The sequence below is a fragment of the Chiloscyllium plagiosum genome, unplaced genomic scaffold, assembly GCF_037043375.1.
Source record: "Chiloscyllium plagiosum isolate Xiang-an unplaced genomic scaffold, Cpla_swu_hap1 HiC_scaffold_12, whole genome shotgun sequence".
Classification (NCBI taxonomy): domain Eukaryota; kingdom Metazoa; phylum Chordata; class Chondrichthyes; order Orectolobiformes; family Hemiscylliidae; genus Chiloscyllium; species Chiloscyllium plagiosum.
In genome coordinates, this window is record NW_028270150.1 from 90,368,619 (window position 1) to 90,387,651 (window position 19,033).

The 19,033-nt window shown below is 42.3% G+C and overlaps 1 protein-coding gene and 1 non-coding gene across 2 annotated transcripts; both read left to right on the forward strand.

The window, feature by feature from the left end:
* The first annotated feature begins 760 nt into the window (after positions 1–760).
* Positions 761–17,743, forward strand: tpt1 (tumor protein, translationally-controlled 1). The gene is made up of 6 exons (XM_043700323.2): positions 761–902; positions 1,247–1,320; positions 2,375–2,562; positions 10,379–10,484; positions 10,928–11,044; positions 17,574–17,743. Exons 1-6 carry the CDS (start codon positions 875–877, stop codon positions 17,574–17,576), a joined length of 516 nt encoding a protein of 171 aa, XP_043556258.1. The 5' UTR covers positions 761–874; the 3' UTR covers positions 17,577–17,743.
* On the forward strand, positions 17,321–17,449 carry LOC122555607 (small nucleolar RNA SNORA31). Its single transcript, XR_006313325.1, has one exon. It is a non-coding gene; the product is annotated as a small nucleolar RNA SNORA31 (small nucleolar RNA).
* Positions 17,744–19,033: the final 1,290 nt, after the last annotated feature.

Consider the following 19,033-nt stretch of genomic DNA (forward strand, 5'->3'; position numbering starts at 1 on the left):
TTTCACAACATCCTTCTGATAGGAAAGAGACTAGAATTGCATGCAATTGCATCCAAATGTTGCCTAACCAATGTGCTATACAGCCACAATATGACCTCCCAACTCCTATACTCCAACCAGTAAAGGAAAGCATACCAAACACTTTCTTCACTATCCTATCCAACTGCGACTCTACTTCAAGGAGCTACGAACCTCCAAGGTCTCTTTGTTCAGCAACACTCACTCGGACCTTACCGTTAAGTGTATAGGTCCTGCTCCAATTTCCTTTTGCAAAATGCAGTACCTCACATTTATCTAACTTAAACTCCATTTGCCACATAGCCCATCTGATCAAGATCCTGTTGTAATTTAAGGTAACCTTTTTTTTTGCTGTTCACATGTAATGGATGAAGCCATACTACTCAAACCATTCATAAGCAGGTAGCCCAGACTATAACTTTGCAATTTGTTTCAGTAAGCGTACAGTGAAAATTACCCAGATGAAGTAAGTTAGATTGACTACTAGATTTTAAAACAGACAAATTTTTTTTCACAAAACAACACAAAGAACCCCTACAGAATGCAGTCTATCTAAACTAGACTTAAAGATGCTGTTCTGAATATACACAATGGTCCTAATGAGCAAACTCCCTTATATAATTACTAACTATCAGCAAGTCTTAGTGAGGACATTCTATACTATAGCAGTCACCATGGTACACGTCACGTGGATAGGAGCGTGGGTGCGTGCGTGATTGTTACGTAAGGTGACGTTGACGTCACATGCGACGCAGCATATATAAAGCCGGCCAGTGAGCAGGCTCGCCCTTTCTCCCCTTCTAACGGGTTGCAGTTTATTTGGTGCTGGGCTGTCGCCGGCCGACGCCATATCGACATGAAGCTTTACAAGTGTGCCGTCTCCGGTAAGGTTGTCGCTCCCTTCCCGCTGCTATAGTATCCCTCGCCTACGATGCGAGGGATTGGCGTGTGTACGTTTGCTGAGGGGCGAGCGAGAGGGGATGAGATCGCGGCCGGCGAAGCCTCCGATTGTTCTGGAAAGCCTGGACGGATTAGGCCTTGGCATCCTGCCCCGGCCTGCGTCAGAAGGCGACGTAAATGGCATTGCACGGGTGAGGGCTTCGGGTTGGGAGTGCCCTCCCTCCCTTCCTCTAGAGGGAGGGGGAGGGAGGGAGAGAGAGGAAAGAAGGATCTGCAATTTAAAATGCTCTTCGTTTTCTCTCTTGCCCACCCCCCAACCTCTTTACAGGCGACGAGATGTTCTCCGATATCTACAAGATCAAGGAAGGCGCCAGAGGCATCGTATACGAGGTGGAGGGGAAGGTGAGGCTCGAGCTCTCCGGGGCGCGCGCATTGCGGGGAGAGGGAGGTGGGAGCGTGCGGTGTGTCGTGACGTAACTGAGTGTCTCCATGGCAACGGGCGAAGGGTGTGGACCCCGGGTCCAGGGCAGCCCCCCCCTTCTCTTCTCTTCTCTTCTCCCCCCCCCCCCTCCCTCAAATTCCGGTTATTCATCCACAGAGACCCAGGTAAAATACGTTTTACCGCGTCTGCGTTCGCCTCCAGCTTTCGCCAGCTAGTGGTACTCTGAATTCAACAAAAATAATCAGGAAATGAGATTAACTATTGTCATGAAGCTCTCCCCAGTTATTGGGAGAAAGAATCCATCTGATTCAATTAGTGCCCTTTAGGTATGGAAATCTGCCATCCTTACCTGGTTTGGTCTGTGTGACTCCAGACCTTTAGTGATATCATTGACTCGTAACTGTCCTGTGGGTAATTAGGGATGGATAATAAATGCAAGCCAGTAGTGTTGGTGTTCCATGAATGAATTTTTTTCCAAGTATTTAACGACTTGGGTGTAGGCCATTTGGCTCCTCTTCCATTCTGTTGACTCTGTACTTAGCTGGTGCTGGTGTCCACCTCTTCTACCTGTTCTGAATTACTCTTGACTCCCTTGCTGATCAAGAATTCTGCCATTGATACATTAATGGGTGCCACTCTCCACTCTACTCTGGAAGCATTCTCCAGATTTCCTTTGTCCCCTCTCAAACCTGTCTGTTCTGGCAAAGTTGATCTCCTGTACTGCTCTCTAGGACTAAGGGCTTTGCCTAGCCTGTTCAGACAAGCCCCACCTCTTTCCAGCAGCACAAAGTGGCTGTGTTCTGTAACTGGGTATTTATTTCTTCTTTCTAGAGCATGTTGCTAAACTAGTGATAGTTCGTTAAAACCTACTACTACACTCAACCTGTTAAATTGGGCCAGCAACAGACCATGTCAACCATTGAGTGGGTTGGTTGTCGTTGTGACCTTGGGGTTATGCAGCACTAAACTAGTAGAATCCTGGAGCCATATGTTAATTGTTGTTTCCTTTGTAAGGTCATTTCCAGAACTGAAGGATCAATTGATGACACTTTAATTGGTGGCAATGCTTCCCAAGAATGTCCTACTGAACAGGCTGAAACTAGTACTGTCAGTGGTGTTGACATTGTTTTAAATCACAATCTTAAAGAAATCAGCCTTGCAAAAGCTGACTATCGAACACACATAAAGGGATACATGAAACAGTGAGTAATAAGCTTGGCTTTTCTGATCAAATATGTTTATCCTGTTGCTTTTCTCTTGTTAATTTGTGATTATCCCCTTTGGTATTAAAATGAACTATCTATCAAGTATAACTAGAGCTTATGCTGTCTACCTCCCTTAATGCATAAGTGTGACTGATTCTGCTTGCATCTCACCTAAGGTGGTTCTCACCTGTCCTTTGAGCATCATGTCTTTATACCTGTACTGTGATTGCACTGGATTCAGATTTCCTTATGACATAACTTCATATACCCATTTTTTCCCTTCTAATGTAGAACAGAAAATCTGTCATTCTGAATTGCTGCTAATGTTCAATTAACATCAAGTTAATCTTTCACCAACCTTTCATACATTCAATTTTCCTGGGAGGACCAGTTCCACCACAGAACACACCAGATGGCTCCTTCAAAGGCTGCAATTTCCCCCCTCGTGGTTGGTGTTCTCCACATCCACCCTCAAACCTCACCCTGTCAACCCCAACAAGACAGAACTCCCCTAGTCCTCACCTTACACCCCACCAACCTCTGTATACATTGCGTCATCCTCTGATTTCTGCCACCTACTAATAGACCCCACTACCAGAGATATTTACCCCCTGTAAATATTCATAAAAACCACTCCCTCTGACTCCCTTAGGCCCATGCACCCCCACCATGCCCTGCCACCGCAGGAATTGCAAAATCTGTGCCCACACCTTCCCTCAACTCTGTCCAAGGCACCAAAGGAGCCTTCCACGTCCATCAGTTTTACCTGCACTTCCACACGTGTCACTTAATATATCCATTGTTCCCAATGCTGTCCCCTCTACACAGGGAGACAGAACGCCTACTTGCAGACTGCCTCAGAACATCTCTGGGCCATGGTGTCAGGATCAAGGATGTGTCAGAGCGGGTGCAGAATGTTCTCACAGGAGCAAGGGGTCAGCAAGAGATTATTGTCCACATTGGAGCCAATGACGTTGGAAGGGAAAAGGTTGAGATTCTGATGGGAGATTAGAGTTGGGCAGAAATTTAAAAAGGAGATCCTCTAGTAGTAATATCTGGATTACTCTTGGTGCTACGAGCTAGCGAGGGCAGGAATACGAGGATAGAGCAGACAAATGCATGGCTGCGGAGCTAGTGTATGTGAGAAGGATTCACACTTTTGAATCGTTGGAATTTCTTTTGGGGTAGAAGTTACCTGTACAGGAAGGACTGCTTGCACCTAAATTGGAAGGGGACAAATGTACTGGCAAGGAGATTTGCTAGAGCTGCTCAGGAGGACTTAAACTAGTGGGTGGGGGAGGAAATGGGAATCAGGAAAATAGTGAGGAAAGAGATCAGTCTGAGACTGGTACAGTTGAGAACAGAAGCAAGTCAAACAGGGACAAGATAGGACTAATAAATTTAAACTGCATTTGAGTGTGAGGGGCCTAACAGGGAAGGCAGATTAACTCTGGGCATGGTTAGGAACATGGGACTGGGATATCATAGCAATTTCAGAAACTTGGCTTAGGGGTGGGCAGGACTGGCAGCTTAGTATTCCAGGATACAAATGCTACAGGAAGGATAGAAAGGGAGGTGAGAGAGGAGGGGGAGTGGCCTTTTAATAAGGGATAGCATTGCAGCTGTGCTAAGGGAGGATATTCCTGGAAATACATCCAGGGAAGTTATTTGGGTGGAACTGAGAAATAAGAAAGGGATGGTCACCTTATTGGGATTGTATTATAGACCCCCTAATAGTCAGAAATTGAGAAACAAACTTGTAAGGAGATCTCTGCTATCTGTAAGAATAGAGTAGTTATGGTAGGAGATTTTAACTTTCCAAACATAGACTGGGACTGCCATAGAGGGGTTTAGATGGAGAGGAATTTCTTAAGTGTGTACAAGCCAATTTTCTGATTCAGTATGTGGATGTACCTTCTAGAGAAGGTGCAAAACTTGACCTACTTTTGGGAAATAAGGCAGGGCAGGTGACTGAGGTGTCAGTGGGGGAGCACTTTGGAGCCAGCGATCATAATTCTTAGATTTAAAATAATGATGGAAAAGGATAGACCAGATCTAAAAGCTGAAGTTTTAAATTGGAGAAGGGCCAGTTTTGACTGTATTAGGCAAGAACGTTTGAAAGCTGATTGGGGACAGATGTTTGCAGGTAAAGGGACGGCTGGAAAATGGAAGCCTTCAGAAATGAGATAATGAGAATCCAGAGAAAGTATATTCCTGTCAGGGTAAAAGGGAAGGTTGGTAGGTAAGGGAATGCTGGATGACTAAAGAAATTGAGGGTTTGGTTAAGAAAAAGAAAGAAGCAAATGTAAGGTATAGACAGGATAGATAGTGAATCTTTAGAGTATAAAGGAAGTAGGAGTATACTTGAGAGGGAAATCAGGAGGGCGAAAAGGGGACATGAAATAGCTTTGGCAAATAGAATTAAGGAGAATCCAAAGGGTTTTTACAAATACATTAAGGACAAAAGGGTAACTAGGGAGAGAATAGGGCGCCTTCAAAGATCAGCAAGGTGGCCATTGTGTGAAGCTGCAGAAAATTGGGGAGATACTGAATGAGTATTTTGCATCAGTAATTACTGTGGAAAAGGATATGGAAGATATAGAATGTAGGGAAATAGTGACATTTTGCAAAATGACCACATTACAAAGGAGGAAGTGCTGAATGTCTTGAAATGGGTAAAAGTGGATAAAATCCCAGGACCTTATCAGGTGTACCCTGAACTCTGGGAAGCTAGAGAAGTGATATTTGTATCATCAATACTCAGGTGAGGTTTTGGATAACTGGAGGTTGGCTAATATGGTGCCACTGTTTAAGTAGGGTGGTAAAGACAAGCCAGGGAACTATAGACCAGTGAGTCTGTCTGTGATGGGCAGGTTGTTGGAGGGAATCCTGAGGGACAGGATGTACATGTATTTGGAAAGGCAAGGACTGATTAGGATAGTCAACATGGCTTTGTGCGTGGGAGATCATGTCTTTCAAAGTTGATTGAGTTTTTTGAAGAAGTAACAAAGGATTGAGGGCGGAGCAGTAGATGTGATCTATATGGACTTCAGTAAGGTGTTTGACAAGGTTCCCCATGGGAGACTGGTTAGCAAGGTTAGATCTCATGGAATACAGGGAGAACTCTCCATTTGGATACAGAACTGGCTCAAGGTAGAAGACAGAGGGTGATGGTGGAGGGTTGTTTTTCAGACTGAAGGCCTGTGACCAGTGGAGTGCCACAAAGATCAGTGCTGGGTCCCCTACTTTTTGTCACTTAAATGATTTGGATGCGAGCATAAGAGGTACAGTTAGTAAGTTTGGTGCAAATGACACCAAAATTGGAGGTGTAGTGGACAGTGAAGAAGGTTACCTCCCATTACAGCAAGATCTTGACCAGATGGGCCAATGGGCTGAGAAGTGCAGATGGAGCTTAATTCAGATACATGCGAGGTGCTGCATTTTGGGAAAGCAAATCTTAGCAGGACCTGTACACTTAGAGGTAAGGTCCTAGGGAGTGTTGCTGAACAAAGGGACCTTGGATTGCAGGTTCATAGCTCCCTGAAAGTGGAGTCGCAGGTAGATAGGATAGTGAAGAAGGCATTTGATATGCTTTCCTTTATTGGTCAGTATTGAGTACAGGAGTTGGGAGGTCAAGTTGCGGCTGTACAGGACATTGGTTAGGCCACTGTTGGAATATTGCGTGCAATTCTGGTCTCCTTATCGGAAAGATGTTGTGAAACGTGAAAGGGTTCAAAAAAGATTTACAAGGATGTTGTCTGGGTTGGAGGATCTGAGCTATAGGGAGAGGTTGAACAGGCTGGGACTGTTTTCCCTGGAGTGTTGGAGGCTGAGGGGTGACCTTAGTTGTCGGGGCGTCCAGTACTAGAGGGCACAGGTTTAGGGCTAAATTCTGTTTAATATAAAGTGTTTGCTCCGTTGGATCTGTGCTTGCTCTCTAGTGTGCAGACCAATCAATTTCCTTATTCCTGTAAATTTCTCCAAGTGCTGTCCCAGTTTGTTTGAAATTTTGTTTCCACTTCCCTTGTGGGCAGTGAGTTTCAGGTGATTATCAGGTGCTGCAATGTGTTTTTTCTCCTTCCTCAGCTCATTGTGTTTTGCCCATTGTGTTCAAAGATGTAATACTGATCTTAAGTGAATGTCACCACTAGGGGAGCTGGCAACTACACTGTAATGTCATATAAATCCAGACCAGGCAACTTACATCGTGCAAAGCACACTTGATCTTTGATACAAAGATGAAAAGCTGGAAAAACTTGAAGCATATGTGGGGAGTTAACTTTCCTAGCAGTGGCCTTTGATTCTAACTCTTCAAGAAATAATTAAGCTGACAGGGCAGGAAGAACATGAGAAGGCTTTGATTGATGGAAGCTAACTTTTCTTTTTTCTGTTGTAATATTTTCTCAGCATCTTCCTTTGTAAAGATGAATTCTAAATACCGAGTTACTCTCTAGTCTTGTCCTTCTAAGTATGCACCAGTTTGTCCCCAACGGAACCCATGCTGCCTCTTTCTGTTTGCATGCCAATACAATATGCTTGGGTTGTTTCAATCTCCTACATTGTAGGGTTCAATATGGTCACATGTTCCAAGCCTGAATGTTCAATTTTCTCAGACCCTCAACCCAGGAATCAATTGAGCATATCTAATCCTGGGAGCTGGGTAACGTTCTGCAAAGATATGCTGCATTCTCTGGGGCTAAGATCTGGTGCATGCAACTGGTCTTGGGTCAACAATATGTTCTAACCAAAACTTTGTGTAGCTGAAACATCACCTTCATCACCTTGTGCCTCAGTCTCTTAATATGAGGGATCATATTCCCTTAATCCTTTCTGATCATTTTTGAGTATGCTGGTCCTAATTTTTTCTGTTGAACTAAGTTGAAGTAACAGAACGTTCAGTTACAGTAAATTTGTTTCCTGATTGGGTGACTGGGTGACATGGTGGCTCAGTGGATAGCACTGCTGCTTCACCGTGCCAAGGACCTGGGTTTGATTTCAGCCTCTGTCACCTGTGTGCAGTTCTCAATGTCTGTGGGTTTCCTCTGGGTGTTTTGGTTTCCTCTCATAGTCAAAAAATGTGCACATTAGGTGAGTTGGCATGTTAAATTGCCTGAGCTGTTCAGGGATGTGTGGTTGAGTGCATTAGTCAGGGGTAAATACAGGGTAGGGGCAATGAGTTTGGGTGGGTTACTCTTTGAAGGGACTATGTGGACCAAATGGGCTGTTTCCACACTGTAGGCATTCTATACTTCTATAGTCCTGCTGTGTGTGGAGGAAAAGCAGAATCTTGGGTCCATGTACGTAGATTCCTCAAAATTGCCACCCAAGTTAATAGATTTAAGATGTGGCTTTCATTAACAGGGGTATTGAGTTTGAGCTGTAAAGTTTTTAACTGTAACTATAAAATCCTGGTTAGACCACAATTGAAATATTGTCCAGTTCTGGTTACCTCATTATAGGAAGGATTTAGATGCTTTAGAGTGTGCAGAGGAAATTTACTAGGATGCAGCTTGGATTGGAGGGTTTCTCCTATCAAGAGAAGTTGAGTGAGATAGGGCTTTTCACACTGAGAAGAGGTGACTTGATAGAGTTGTACATGGTAATAAGAGGCATAGTTTAGATAGCCAGAGACTTTCCCAAGGGCAGAAATAGCTTTTCGAGGTCACCATTTTAAGGTGATTGGAGGAAGGTATAGGAGATGTTAAAGGTTGGTTTTTTTGCAGAGTGATGGGTGCATGGAATGCTCTGCCAGTGGTGATAGTTGGAGACATTGTGATTGCTGGACAAGCACATGGATGGCTAGGCACAATATCATGGGCTGAAGAACCTGTACTATGCTGTATTGTTCCATGTTCTAAAGTGGGAAGGAATTTGTCACTTTCTAATCTAAAGGAATAGTTGACAAATTGAGGGGATTTAGGAACCTTTCTGTTGGCATTGATAGTTTCAACTCAGCACTGAGGTGAAAACCTTCTCATCTCGGAAGTTTATCATCCCTCATTGCCTTCTTTAACATTAATTTCAGTGAGTGCATGTGTCTGATTCAATTTGCTTGGGATTGTGCATATGCTGGTCTGTTCCTCTACTATAAGTATTGATGCAAAGACTTTGGTCAGTGTGAATTTTCTAAATTTCATTGGCAAGCTGCTCATGTCACCTTTTAAGTTATTGATTCTTGCTGTAACAGGAAGCTTTGTTGGTTTTGATCATTTGCAAGCTTCTTTCACTCTGCGTTTTGTTTTCTGTACTGTCTGCTACTTATCAATTTTACCTTGTCATTCTTTTTAGACATTAAAACATAGGTGCAGAAATTAGGTCATGCAGCCCATCAAGTCTTCATTATTTAATGGTGGCTGATAGGTTCTTCAACCCTATTTTTCCTGTTTTCTTCCAGTAAACTTGAGTCACCTCACAATCAAGAGCTTATCTATGTCTGCTTTAAATAAACTTGACCTGGCCTTAGCCTTCTGTGGCAATGAATTCCCCTTTTCTTCATTATGAAAGGTCTTCCCTTACTTTAAGACTGTGCCCTTGGGTCCTCTTCACCTGCCAATGAAAACCTCTTCCCAGCATCCACTCTGTCCAGGCCATGTTCCAATCAGATTTCCCCGACTCTCAATCCTTCTAAACTCCATTAAGTATGGTCATAGTCCTTAAACTTTGCTCATGTTAGGCCTTTCATTGTTGGGATCATTCTTCTCCTGGGCCATGTATCTTTATGGAGGCATGGATGCAAAATTGCTCATATATTCTAAATTTGGTATGACCAGGCCCTTATAAACCCTCTGAAATTCATCACTGCTTTTATATTCTTGTCTACTCCAAATAAATTGAGAAAATGAGGACTGCAGATGCTGGAGTCCAGAGTTGAAAAGTGTGCTGCCTGGCCTGCTGTGCTTTTCCAGCACTCCACTTTTCAACACTCAAAATAAATGCCAACATTGTACTTGCTGCCTTAACTACTGACGCAACCTGCACGTTTACCTTCAGAAACCTGAATTAGATCTCCCAAGATCCTTTGCACTTCAGATTTTTCATTTTCTTTCCATTTAGAAAATAGTCCATGCCTTAACTCTTCAATCAAATTGAATGACTTCAGTTTCTCACATTGTATTTCATCTGTCACTTTACCAACACTCCTAACCAGTCTAATCATTTGGCAGCCTCTTCAATACTACTTGTCCGTCCACCTATATTTGTATCATCTGTAAACTTGGCCTGAATGCCCTTTTTTTTTTTCCTGGCACTTTGTTGCTCTAGTGTGGTAATCATACTTGTTTCATGTTGAATTCTCTTAAACGCCTCCCATGATCTGTGTAGTATTAAGCCTGACATTTCAACGGACTTGATACTGGCTCATGTCTGCATTGTTCTAAGATTAGAATTGTGCCAAAATTTTAGTGATTTAAACTTGGGAATATCTAGATCTGTGATCAAATCCTTTAGTTGTGGGTGAAGGTTTTAAGCACTGAGATTGGATCGTTGTTTAGGAGATGATAGTTGATTTGCTTCTCAGCTGCTTTTGACCCAGGTGAAGTGGATTCCTTTTTGAAGCATGCCTAACCTCTAATTCACTTTCTTGAGGCTTTAGGTTACTTAACTTCCTGGAAATCAGTGGTTTTTGAATAGTAGGAAATGTTGGATAGCAATAAAGGTCACTCCAGGAACATGATGAATTAATTATCCCATTGTCATAGTGAAATGCTAGTATTTCAGGAATTGTGACTTTCATTAAAGCCAAGAACGTGATCTGGATATGACACATTTCCATGTTAACACAAGGCAAGTCTAACATGTATTTGTTAATTTTCAGACTGAGAAACAGAGTACAGGAGCGAAATCCAGATGAAGTGAAGACTTTTACAGAAAATGCCCAGAAAGTTATTTCAGAGATTCTAAACAATTTTGTAGACTATCAGGTAACTTCTAATTGTATTATAAAAGTAGAAATTAATGCCTGAACTTGTGCTAACTACCTGATAAATGTTATCTGTGGGAATGTGTAATTTTAATCAATCTGTCCAGATATGTTATGATTAACTACTGGAGCAGCTGGGACTTTGAACATGGGTCTTCTGATCCAGGCATGAAAATATTATGACTAAGCTATAAAGAGCTCCTTTTCAATCCCTTAGAACTAGGGATTAATTATGGTCTGTTCAATGACCAAGTAAGCCAATGTTTGCAAATGTTAAAATTTGCACGTAATATGATGAATAAGGAGCTACGTTTCTGCTGTCATAGACACATGTGGTTGGGAGATCATGTATGAGAATTGAAGCTAAAGTATTGTCTGGCCATTTATAATAGGCAACATTTTGTTGTTGGAGAATCTTAGTACTGAATTTGGGAATGTTCTCAGCTTTTTCTAGGTGAAAGCCTGAACAGTGATGGCATGATTGGATTGTTAAACTATCGTGAAGATGGTATTACTCCGTACATGCTTTTCTTCAAGGATGGTTTGGAAATTGAAAAATGTGTAAGTTTCTTGATGCTGCGCAGCTTTTAATTGAATAAATGTTTTGATTTGGTTGAGTTCTGCAGCTAAGAATCAACAGATTTACACCAGGTATAAACAAAAAGGGCCTGCAATGAAGGATCTTTTAAAATATTAAATTTGGTTGAGAATGTGGAGTGATCTGTTTTGTTGGTGTTGATCTCGCCAGGTTGATCTAACATGGCCAGCACAATTACCATGCTGTGAAACCTATCGAAATGGGAGGGCACATTTGAGCCCTAAAGATGAATTTCATGTTCTGTTGGGAGTAAATTACCCTTAATTGATACTTTACCTCACAGTTGAAGATTTATTGAAACTAATCAGTGGAAACAGTATATTCAGTCGTCAGATCATTTCAATACATAGCTCGAGCGATCGTGAGGTACAGGGTTTCAGGGACATTGTTACTGGGTATCTTGGCGGTGGAACTGTTACACATGGGCAGGTCAGGGACAGTCCTCTGGCAAGTATTTATTAGTGTGCCTTACTAGGTTTAAAATAGTGGCAGGTTGTGGGAACCTAAGCAGGGTGATGAAGTAACTAAAGCTGGTATCCTTTCAACAAGTCACCCTTTATTTACACATGGAAACGCCTTGACATTGATCAAGCCTCTTCAGAGCCTGCTCTGAATGAAGAGCTTTTGATATTATTTTGACTGGGGGCTGTCTGGATCACATTAACAGCCCTAATCAGGGAATTCGTTGATGTCCACCTGGCTGACATTATTACAATCACTACATCCCTCCCAGAGTCAGAGGACTTAAGCTTTTATTATGTGGCTCCTCCTGGCATGCTTGTGCACTAGGTTTGGTTCTTCCAGCTCTGCCTCTGATATGGGCAATGTGTAATGCGCAGTAGCTTGCCTTTTTGTTCTGGAGCATCCCAAATCTTTTGGTTAGAATCCCTACAGTTTGTAAACAGGCCCTTCAGTCCAACAAGTCCACACCGACCCTCTGAAACGTAACCCTCCCACACCGTTTCCCTCTGACTAATGCGCCTAACACTGGGCAATTTAGCATGGCCCATCCATCTGACCTGCACATCTTTGGACTGTGGGAGAAACCTGAGCACCCAGAGGAAACCCACACAGACACAGGGAGAATGTGCAAACTCCACACTGACATATGCTCAAGGCTGGAATCAAACCAGGTCCCTGAGCCTGAGGCTACGGTGCTAGCCACTGTTGCCTGAATTCCATTTTTTGTTTGGCAAAGATGTTGAGGCTGTGATACTACCATGTCCATCTGAGCTCTCTTCAATGCTTGACTGAGGGAAAGCGCACTGGTTCCAGAACAGTTGGGAAGATAGCTGAGGAGCTTGGTATGTTTTGCTCCTGCACTGAGCTTGCAGCTTTCATATGGTGCACATGTTTGTTCAAGACTGTCATGTTCACCAGGATTTTGTACATCACTGGACCTAACCTCCCTTTAACCATGCAGGACTATCTAGTGGTTTCTTTACCAAACATTCTCTTTAAGTAAGCTGTCTCTTAGCAAAGTCTTGTCTGGCATTGGTGTTCCTGATTCCAGTTGACTCTGCCACCCACCATGTCCCCAGGAAAAGAAGATTTAACTTCCTAATAGAACACTTTGCTCCAACTCTGGAGCAATCCCTGAAGTTGCATGAGGTGTGGTCCCATAGTCAAATAGAAACTGGAACTATTTGTTACCTGCTGAAGCTGTAGGCTGTCTCTTGCCGCCTTCATAGTTTGAACTGCTTTCTGCCAGATCATTGGATGATGGATAGTATGGAGCTGTCTTTGTATGACAAATACAATTTGACTTTTTCTATTGTTCCTGTGTTTGATGATTGAACTCTATACATGTTCAAATGCTGTGTCCACAATGACTAAGAACATTGAAGCCTTGAAAGACCAACATAGTTGATGTGTAATAAAGTCCAGGGCTTACCTTTCCATTCCCACAAATGTGTGGATGCTGCTGGCAGTTTTGTTGGCACTTTGGGCACTGCCCCATTAATGCAGTGATTTCTGCATCCAGTCTTGCCACGCACTGCCTCACCAACATCAACCCCTGCTTGAGTTCAGTCAGGATCTGGTGGTGATCTTTGTTCATTGTTGCTTTCAATATGCTGTGATTTCATCTCTCCAGGTCCAAAAAGATTTTGGTTCTGTGACAGTTGTTTGGTTTCTCCTCCAGCTGTTTAAGTTTTGCTAGGACCATATATTTGTGTCCACAGTTTGATATTGTCAATTGTGAATGGAAATGTCTCAAATGTTAAAACTGATACAGACTCTTGCCACCAGTGGTGTATCTGCCAGCAGAAGGTGGCTCAAAGCTACATGACCACCACCTCCTGGATCGTGTTTCAACTTGCAATTATATGTACCTAGTATTAGAGCCCATTGCTGAATTTGGCCTGAAGCCATGGGAGGCACTGCCTTGTTCTCTTTAAGTGCACCTACAGGGGTTTGTGGTTTATAAATTTGTTTAAAGGTATTAGAATTTCCTGGCTCCAAATATAACTGCAAAAGCTTTCTTCCTATCCTGGTGTCTCTATGTTCTGCATTAGCCTAATCCTGGATGAAGCTGCTATTGGGCATTCTTCTTTGGGCTACCTATGAGCCATGCAGGGAGGTCTCTCATATCAATACTAGATCGATTGTGATCATAGTGTGCTAACACCTTTAGAGGCTGATAACTTTTTCTTCACTTTGCCTAAGTCAAAGACTTGGCCTTGGAGTTGATGCAAAGGTGCTTGGATGGAGGCCAGGTTATGATGATTTTTCTGTAATAGTTCACCAGCCCAAGGAAAGGCCTAACTCCAGTACAGACACTGAAGCGAGGGCCCCTCTGACTGTCTCTCTTTATTTTCTAATGAATATAGTGGGAAAAGGAGATCAGGTTAAGCAGTGTCAGGGGCAGTGGTGTTGAACATGTTGGAACCTTTCATCGGGTTGCAACCTTAAACCTAGACTTCCCTGCTCCTCTGCTGTTTGGCTGGCTGTGCTTTTTCCAGCTCCACACTTTATTGACTGACTTTGCAGCATCTGCTCTCCTTACTATCTCCAACTTAACGAATGTAACCGGTCTGTCTTCTAGCCCAAGTAAGTCACTTTGGGGGTGCATGGAACACTTTTTTTGCCCCTTGAGATGTATACTTTCTTGGGAGAAATATGTTAAGGATTATCTTATCTCCAAGTTCTCAAAGTGCTTTTTACTGGTTTTCCCTGTTAGCATGTCATTTAGGTAAATGGTGACCTCGTGCAATCTTGTAAAATGTTCTCAACTGAGAAATTGCACAGGCTGACAATATCTGAAATGGCAGTCTCCTATGCTGTAGCATACTTCTGAGAATCCTTATCTGCAGTTGCAAATACGCATGGCTCATGTCCAGCTTCGTGAAGGGCAGCCCCTGTCAGCTTTGTGTTTAAATCCTCTGCAAGGGATTGGGTATTTACCCAGCTGTGAAAGGCAGCTTAGCATTTGCTTAAAGTCCCCAGTCGAACTGACTATTTAGGCTTCACAAATCAGTATGACAGGTGCTGTGTATTCTGCAAATTGGACTGTTTGATTCCTTTGCTTTCCTCTCTGGAAAATGGCCCTGGGCAGGTTTTGCAGAATCACTATTGCTTCCTGTTCAACATGCTAAGGTAGCCTTTGATAGTCCCTGTACCTTCCTAAAAATGTTCTAGGTATTTGATTAGTACTTCATTCAAGCAGCCATTTTTTAGTGGAGAAAATGTTGAGCAAATAAAATTTAATTTCTTTCTACCAACTTCTCATCAGCTTTGGCCTGAGCATTTTGCTATAATCAGTGATAACTGAACCAGTTGCTTCTAAGAGGCTGCAATTGGATAACAGAGCGGCAGGTCTGCAAGCTGTCAACTTGCTTCATCTGCCCAATGTCATTAAGCTTGGAAGAATAATTTATTCTGTCCTCATACTGGGCCAGTCTTCAGGATTGAATAAGTTGAGCTTTGCAAATCACAGCATGATGTCAGAAGTGCTTATCCCAATTCAAAAATGACAGTTGCAAATTATTTTGTCCAGGAGCATGCTTTTCTCATTGCCACTGAAATAACTCCTCAGATCCTCTCACCCTTTATCTTCATGTGAAAAATGTTTGGCACTGATTTAGCTTCCTCAGAGCCAGTTGAGTGAATAGAAGCCTCCCTGATTGAGGCTGAAAATCTGGTTGTTTTGGAATTCTTATTGAGGTCCATCTGGCTGACCTTGTTACAATCACTACAGCTGGCAAGGGAAAGAAGTTGGCAAGGCACAAATGGTAGACATTGTCGTCCTGGGTAAGTGGCAGTCCTTCATTGAAAGAAGACATGATTAAAATAGGATACAAATCCTTCAGGCTTGCCGAATGCACAAAGCATTTGAAGAAAGATGAGCTGGCAGTGCAAATAAAGGTAAATGGATCTGACAAAGCCTTTGGAGAGCCCTGGTTCGGGGAATCACAACTGGAATTTGACATTCAGATATAGTCTATCTTTTGGAAAGACAGGAGAGAAGAGAAATGAGGCCAGTTGAGATTATCAAGCTGATGTCCTGTCTTTGAATGGAGGAAAATAACAGCAAGAGTATAGACTCTCAAACAGTAGGTACACTGTAGGAAATGGTATAAATTATGAATAAGCAGATGTAAAGAGAGCAGTAATTATGGGTGATTGGGTCAGTCAAGTTTAGAACAATTAGCTTTGACACCTCTATAAATGACACTAAAGGATAGTTTCCTGGAGCAATATTGAGGCCCACCAGGGAACAGACTGTTGTGGATCCAGTAATGGGAGAGGTTTAATAAATGTGAACTTTAGGTGTGTAGATTAGGAGGAAAGATGAGCAGTGGCAGGTATTGAAGTAATTCATGACTTTGGGCAAAAAGCGAGGGGGGATTTTTTGACCATAGCTAACCAAGTGAAGGAAAATGTAAAGCATACAAGGAGGCCAAAGTCAATGATAGACCTGAGGACTTGGATAAATTCCGAATCCAGCAAAGGAGAAGAAATATAATGAACTGTGCAAAGTAGTGAGGAGTAAAGGGAGAACTTGCCAATTGGACAAGTTACTGGCTTGAGGTTGAAGGTGGTGAAAGTTGCTTTTTGGACTGGGGGCCTGTGATCAGTGGAGTGCTGCAAGGATTGGTGTTAGTCTGCTGCTTTTTGTGACCCAAACAAATGATTTGGGTGTGAATATAGGAAGTAGATAGTTCAGATGATCCCCACATTGGTGTAATGTACAGCAAAGAGAGTGCTTCAGTACAATTGGACCTGGGGTGGGGGGGGAGAGGAGAGAAAGTTATAGGGAACCTAGAAATTGGGGCAAAGGCAGATACGTCCCTGATGGCTTGTATCCTAGGATCCTGAAATGTAGTTGCAGGGATGTTGGCTATATTTAGTTGTAGTTAACCTAACATCTTCGTTGCTAAAAGGTGATGTTGATATTAGGACAGGAATTGAGTAATGAGAATCCGTGGAACTTCTTGTTACTGGGTCCTGTGGGGACAGAGTTCTTGTGTATATTGAGATTCTTGATCATTAGGACAATCAAGGGTTATGGGAGGAGTGGGCATCTGGAATGTCAGATCAGGTATTCCTATGTAATGGCAATGCAGACTTGAACTGAAGTTTTGATTTGTTCATCTATAATTAAATGTGAAGTGTAGCTTAGTGATTTAAATTTGAATAGATTGAGTTAATTCTGTAAATTGGGCATCATTGGGTGACTACCTTGCCATGAGTCAATTAGCATTGGAGTCTTTGAATTTTAGTTGTGTGTAAGAGGCTGGGAAGAGTTTATCTCACTTCATGGTAGATATTTTACTGTGATCAGATTAACCTCTGACTTGATCCTTGTAACAGAATAAGTCGCCCACTTGATAACTAGAATCAGTGTGGCACTGGAAAAGCACAGCAGGTGCTTCTAGTCCCACAGTTTTCAACTGATCTCCAGTCACTTTCTCCCATTTGATAACTATTATCAATGTGTGCCATTCAAGCATTCTTAATATAATAACTTGTAGCCAAGACTGAGAAATAAACATTTGAATTGTTATCTGGAGATTGTATGTTTCATTAATTGGCTATCCTGATTTGTTATACTCAAACTGGAATCCAGTTTAAAATCACTTTTTGATAGCTACAATAGTGCTGACTTACATTGCATTTTTATCTTTATCTCCTATCTCAAGCCTTGAATAATATATCTGTTCATGAATCTGTGTGAAGTTATCCTATCTAGTTTGGACTTGCAGCCTTTACCCCAGTGTCAGCTCCATTTCAGTAACATGCATCTACTGATAGACCAGAAAGAAAACAGACTTTTTGGTTTGCAAATAGATGCAAAATAAAATGTCTCCCATTCACTATCTGTTTGCTTTCCCGTGACAATTCAGATTGAATAAGGGTGAACATATTTGTTGAATGTTTTACATGTTTCCAGGAAATTGAAGCTATTAGTAGCACATATTATGAATCCTCACTCAGTTGTAGACTCCTGTAATATCATGCATACTTACATGGATTTCTGGTTTCTTGCAGTAACACTGCTGCCTGCAGTTCATCATGTTGAATTCATCGATCATAATGGCCTGCTGCTCATCATTTTCCCTGCAATAAAGTTGGACTTGTATCACCGAGCTGATTAATGATCAGAAGTGGAAGCATTGTTTTAAAATTTAAGTTGTAATAAAGTGCATTAATCACCTAAATTTCTGATTTGCGTTGATCTGAGCAAATATTGGAGATACTAGCTCATTTGTGGTACAATGGCAGAGGGAAGGGTAAGTATGTACCATCTGGAGGCATGTTAAGTATACAAAATCATTTCATCTTTGGGGGAATAGCTACCACATGATCAGAGCAGATGCATCCAGAGCCAGCCTTGTACATTGATCTGCAGGTAATGAGGTGTGTACATCCTGACATGACTACCTACATTTTAATGAGTTTTGAGTCTGTTTTAAAAGCTGCTTATTTAAAGAGCTGAAAGCCAATTATAACAGAATTGGTATAGAATGTGATTTGATTTCTTTTGTGACATAATTTTGTGGCTGGCTGCTTTCCCTTTGGCAGGAGTTTGTTCAGAAAATGTGTACAGGGCAGCATAGTGGTTCAGTGGTTAGCACTGCTGCCTCAGTGCCAGGAACCGGTTTGATTCCAACCTAGGCAACTGTGTGGAGTTTGCACCTTCTTCCCATATCAGTGGGTTTTATCCAGGTGCTGTGGTTTCTTCCTGCAGTTCAGATGTCAGTTAGGTGAATTGGCTCTGTTAAATTGTCCATAGTGTTCAGGGATGTGTCGGTTAGGTGTTAGTCAGGGATAATGTAGAGTATTAGGGTTGGGGAATGCATCTGGGATGGTTACTCTTCAGAGGGTCACTGTGGACCTGTTGGGTTGAAGGGTTTGTTTTCACACTGCTGAAGAAATTGATCCTTTGCTTGCTGGTTCGTACTTTAGAAGCCCAAGGGCTCTGAATTTGAGATGAGATAAAATGGCTTTTAATACCATTTCTAGCAAGCCATAGGTTTTGCTTTAACAATACAATCTTTTACTTGATTTGAGGCCAATAGAGGTAGAAGATCCTTTATCCAAATGCTCGAGGCCAGCTGTTTTTTCAGAATTTGGAATTTTTATTTTTAGAATAAGTGATTGTTAAAAAATTTCACCATTAAACTATCTCTCTGGCACAGGCTTGTAAGAATGTGCTTAGCCATGCCCCCATGTAACATGAGTGACACTCATTGGGTGATGACTTGGTGGCATTCAGAAACCCCAGTCCTGTCGGTGCTTAGCCATGCCCCCTTGTCACTTCTGAGTGAGACACATTGGGGTGTCAACTTGGATTAACTGTTTCTCGCCAAACAACCTTGTTAACGAGAAAAAACTTCACACAAAACCTCCGGATTTCTGACCTGCTTGGTTTTTGGATGTTCCGATAAAGGATTTTCTACTTGTAATATCTCCACAATCCTGTTGCTGCAGGTGTACAATATTAGCCA